This window comes from Aphelocoma coerulescens, assembly GCF_041296385.1.
Source record: "Aphelocoma coerulescens isolate FSJ_1873_10779 chromosome Z unlocalized genomic scaffold, UR_Acoe_1.0 ChrZ, whole genome shotgun sequence".
Classification (NCBI taxonomy): domain Eukaryota; kingdom Metazoa; phylum Chordata; class Aves; order Passeriformes; family Corvidae; genus Aphelocoma; species Aphelocoma coerulescens.
This window is the reverse complement of record NW_027184085.1, coordinates 574330-579445: the sequence shown is the minus strand read 5'-3', so window position 1 is coordinate 579445 and position 5116 is coordinate 574330. Positions and strand designations below refer to the sequence as shown.

The 5116-nt window shown below is 46.4% G+C and overlaps 1 protein-coding gene across 1 annotated transcript; it reads left to right on the top strand.

Moving 5' to 3' along the window:
• Nucleotides 1-4485, top strand: GRP (gastrin releasing peptide). The gene is made up of 3 exons (XM_069001596.1): nt 1-289; nt 731-981; nt 4094-4485. Exons 1-3 carry the CDS (start codon nt 151-153, stop codon nt 4145-4147), a joined length of 444 nt encoding a protein of 147 aa, XP_068857697.1. The 5' UTR covers nt 1-150; the 3' UTR covers nt 4148-4485.
• Nucleotides 4486-5116: the final 631 nt, after the last annotated feature.

Below are 5116 nucleotides of genomic sequence, written 5' to 3'. Positions count from 1 at the left end.
CCGTGAGGAGGCGTCAGGCGCGGGGGCTCCGCTCGCGCCGGGCCCGGCTCCGATAAATGGGGGGCGGCGGCGGCGGCGGCAGCGCTTCGGAGCCAGAGCCGAGCGGAGCGCGGCTTGGGGCAGCACCGGCAGCACCGGCAGCAGGGCAGGATGGGGGGCGGGCGGCCCGCGGCGCTGCCGCTGCTGGCGCTGGCGCTGCTGACGGCGCAGGGCGGAGCGGCGCCCCTGCAGCCCGGCGGGACCCCCGCACTCACCAAGATCTACCCCCGCGGCAGCCACTGGGCTGTGGGTAAGTGCGGTTTAACTCCTACAAAGGCACTGGAACGCACGGTTCCTGCGTCGCGTGTCGAAGCAGGGTAAGTCTAAAACCTCCAGCTTCTCCGTCCGCTTTTATTCCAGCAAATCTTACCAAGCGCCTCTCTATCTCCAGGCAAAGTGCTTGGTTATCGCTGACCCTTCTCAGCCACGTTTTCTCTGACAATGTAACACAAGAGACAGAATAAATTAATTGAGTGTGACACTGACAAAATCATCGGTCCCAGTAGTGCTTCAGTTTGACATTATCTACTCCCTTCCCCTTCCCCTTCCCCTTCCCCTTCCCGCATCTTCCCGCACCACACCTTCCCGCACCTTCCTGCACCTTCATCAGTAGCAAAGTCCAGCCGATGTTTGAACAATCCAATCTTTACCCGTTTCGGTTAATTTTGTGCTACTTCGATTGTTCTTACAGGACATTTAATGGGGAAAAAGAGCACTGGAGATTATCCTTATGGTTTTGAAGAAGAAAACAAGACACCATTTTCAGCATTACCTGACAATATCAAGCAGCTGGAAGAGTATCTGCAGTGGGAAGAAATCTCAAAATATTTGCTATGGCTGCTGGAAAGGAATGAAAATAAAAGTGCTCACTTTTTAAAAGGAGGGCTTCCCTGGTATACCAGGAGCACCTGGGAGACAGACGACAATAGCAGTTGGAAACATGTAAGTAAGATAAAACATGTAAAGATACTCCATGTGTTCAATTTTTGCTTTACAGTAACATATCAGCTTCCTCTAACTTGTGGATTGTCCAGAAAAGCAGCAGAAATGCACCTCATGTGTTAGGCATTCAGTACAGTAAGACTCTGCTCTTGATTACAGATTGTCACTCACCAATTGTATTTTTGATGACTTCATTTGCTACTGGGCATGAACACAGCATGCATTCAGCAGAGTTTAGAGTCTGGGTTGCCTTCAAGCTGCTTGGTTGGGCCATTCTTTTCTTTTCTTCATGCTTAGGCGATCACATCAGCAGCACGTATTGCCCAGCAAAGCCAAGCTAGTGTGAAAAACATCTGTGAGGGCAGGAGGAACCATATCACACCGACTGTCCCCCTCCACCACTGTTCAGGATGTTCCACTTTGGGCTGGATAAAGCCACAGCACTGCAGAATTTTCTCTGGTCCCAGCTTTCTCCCTGTCTCCTTTGCCTTTTCACCAGCCTGTGGTGCGGGCTGCTGCTGTGGTCATTCCTGGGTTTGCTAAATGAGTCTGGGGCTACTGATAAGCTGCCCCTCCTCATCCCTCAACATCCCATCCTTCCTAGTGCTGCTTCACAAGACAACAAGGCTTTGGAACAGATTAATCCCTGTTCTTTTAGGAAATCCTATAAAACACACTGGGAAGGATAACAGGTTTAACAGAAAGTAATTGGGGTCTAATGTAAATCACGGAATGCACAAGAAAACTCCTTTCCTTATAATGCCTCAGGCACAGTCATGGTGATAAAGCTGCAGAATTCTTTTGGGTGACAATGAAATAGAGTAAAAAGATTAGTACGCCCCCTTAAAGACATCAATGGGAAGATTTTTTCCCATCCCATATTCTACTGCAATATGATGTCATTAATACTCTTGGGCTAACTTAAGCCCAGTTTCCTTCCTGAAATCCTGGTGCAGTCAAATCAGTGAATACTTAAGCTTTTATTTGAATGTGGATAAAAATTCACTCTTTAAATTAAGCTGTGATTTAAGTCTCTCACGCCAGTGATATGAATGCTGCCTATACATTTCTTTTTGGCTGTGGCGTTATGATAGTGATGCATCATAGTAACTGATTATTAGTACCATCTAAAACTATTTATTCCATCTTCAGCTCTTCAGTGTGCAGCTTTGTAATCAAATTAAATGAACAAATTCCATTATTTAATGTAAAGAGGGAAATGTTCTGACTTCTAAAAGTATCTGTCAATAAATCCTACTTAGGAAGGCTGGAAGTTGCCTCCGGTAAGTTGAATCATATCCATATGTGTGTACTTTCACTATAAATTAACATCCACATTTTTGTGGTCAGACATCGAACATCCTTACGGAATAATAAGGTTATTGGCTTAAGCACCCAGATTTCTGCAAGGATTAGTAAAAACCTCATGTTTTTGCTGTGACTAAGATAGAGGACTACTTGCAGAGCCTCATTTGGCCATAGAACCTTTGATTTCCATCATTCAACAGCATCTTTGTCTCCACCCTGAAGTAAAATCTAATGAAAGTAGCTGTAGCTGTACTTTCCTGCTGTTGGACACAAATACCTGATGTTACACAGCCTAGATAAGATATGATGCCCTGTTTTCCCCTTGGCTTCAAAAAAGCACCTGAAAGTTAAGGTATTTCTGAGATCTTCCTTTCAGATGAAGAAAACATGAAGATCAAAAGGAATGTGCTTTACTCTTTTGAGGGCTGTGATAGTTTCCTAAACATTTAAATAATGAGAATTATTTTTAATTTAAAAGTTATTTTGAATAAAAGAGGCCTTATTTATAAAGGCAGAACTCTGATATACTGATTGTGACATTTATGAGCACAGTGATACAAAACCATAACTGGTCTTTGGGGGTTGATTGTGTAGATTTGTCAGGATGTGAGGGGTTTCAGGTGCACAGACTTTGGTTAGACAGCCCCTCGGGGTAAGGTGCGGCTGTACCACAGCTGTGGAAGGTGTCCATGCAGAGGAGAGGATTACTAGGTACAGGAAGCTAAGGATGATGGCACAGCACATCCAAAAAATTTGTCCTTGGCATGAAATACTTTTCCAGGCACATTTCACGTGAGTTTGGAATGGAAACTTGTCCTAGGAGAAACCGGACACCAGATTTGCAGTGGGTTACTGTTCGCTATGCAGTGGCCTGTTGGACTGAGGTACTAAATGTGACCAAAAGAAGGTAAATAATGAACCCTGCTGACAGCTGCTGCAATGGCTGTCCCTCCGAGGCCTGCAATTCCGATGCACTCACAGAGATGCCAAACACAAGGAGTCTGTGTCTGCAGCCCTGTGTCCCACCTGCTGCACACAGCAAACACTAGCTGGGTTGGGAACAAACAGACTCCAAGAACTTTGTTTCATGGATGCTTTCAAATTTAGCTGATTTTATTTAAAGCTTGAATTTTAAATTCAAGATCAGGAAGGCCCAAAGCTAGAAGTAAATACAGGTAAGTACCTCAGGGTCTTCCTTACTAGCACAAATCATCCAGTGCATCACCACTAATGCTCACACTGGACTGTACATTTCTTAAGAAGAAAAGAATTCTTTCTAAAGGACTCACCCAGAGTAGGGAAATGGCTGTAACACACAAATAGTCAAAAAATGGAAGAGGTGAGCACAGTACTTTTCAGAGTCTAGCTTAAGATGGTGCACCTGTGTTATTTTGTTTTTGGTTAATACCTTGCCTGCTCTTTATTCTGTGAATAAATTACAGTTAATGTAGTAAAAGGGAATGGAAATCTCTCCTGCAAGTTGGACTAAGTGCAAAAGCAAGTTGGAAAATAAACTTTAATTTTTTTCTATGACTTGGCTTTTTAGCACTAATGAGACAGGATATAAATGAGATGGCAAACAGAATTATTTGGGAGAATGACTTTCCTCCTACTTTGGCAGTTGGTTATTACACTAACCAAGACAAATGGGGTCTGTTTTGGAAGGATTATTAGGAATATGTTTGTTACGTGAATGCACAGAGCAGTTATCTATTAGGCTTATTAACTTAAAGTAGGTTTATTAACTTAGTGAATTACTTTTTTCAGGATGGGTCTGTAAATAATGTGTTTCTCTTTTTATTAGATGATGGACTATCTGCTTCAAGTTGTGAATATGAAAGAGAGCACTCCAAGCTGAAAGAAGGTCTCTAAATCATGAAGAAATTGAATGCTTTCTGTAAGAGACTATATTTCACAAACACTTGATTGTATCAGATAATCAACAAGGTCTCTTTTCTGTACACAAGAATTCCTTTGTGTAAAATACTTAAATACACATATTCTTGTATGGTTCAGCAAGGACTAAATCCTCTACTTCATTTTCAAGGTTGCATTTTCTCATTCAAATGGCTTTGATATACATATATATATAATTGTCACGGAAGGGTCTTCCAATTAATTATATGACTTACCTGTTGAATCAGTTCATCTCTTAGTTGGAAATTACATGACATTGCAACATTCGCAATAAATAGTACCAAGAAAAAGGTGGAGTTTATGCTTTTATTTGAGATAAGCAATGAAATTGGCTGTGTCAAAGCCAGTAGCAAGGGCCACTGCCTTCCCCAGGACAGGGCGTGTGTTGCGCTTCCAGCCGCTCTGTTAGGAGCCTCAGTGCTCCGTGTGTGCCCAGGAGATGACGCTGTCCTCGCAGCCCCGGCCCGCCGGCGGCAGCTCCGCTGTGCCCGAGGGCGGAACTCGGCCCGGGACGAGCCGCGACCGCCCACTCCCGCCGCCTCCGGCAGGCGGCGCCCTCGGCCAGGCCGTGAGGGGAGCGCTCCGGTGAGCGCGGACTGCCGGAGCCCCGCTGCGCTCCCTTGAGCCCGGACCGCCTGAGCCCGGCCGTGCAGGGAGCCCCGGTGCGCTCTGGTGCCGGGTGAGCCCCGGGACCGTCTGACCCCCGGCCGTGCAGGGAGCCCCGGTGCGCTCTGGTGCCGGGTGAGCCCCGGGACCGTCTGACCCCCGGCCGTGCAGGGAGCCCCGGTGCGCTCCGGTGCCGCGTGAGCCCCGGGACCGTCTGACCCCCGGCCGTGCAGGGAGCCCCGGTGCGCTCTGGTGCCGGGTGAGCCCCGGGACCGTCTGACCCCCGGCCGTGCAGGGAGCCCCG

What these genes read in the sequence shown, in the direction of transcription:
- GRP (XM_069001596.1), top strand. Translation starts at nt 151, where the DNA reads ATGGGGGGCGGGCGGCCCGCGGCGCTGCCGCTGCTGGCGCTGGCGCTG. An exon ending in CGGCAGCCACTGGGCTGTGG is followed by an intron (nt 290 to 730) that starts GTAAGTGCGGTT and finishes TTGTTCTTACAG; the next exon opens with GACATTTAATGGGGAAAAAG. An exon ending in ACAATAGCAGTTGGAAACAT is followed by an intron (nt 982 to 4,093) that starts GTAAGTAAGATA and finishes TCTTTTTATTAG; the next exon opens with ATGATGGACTATCTGCTTCA.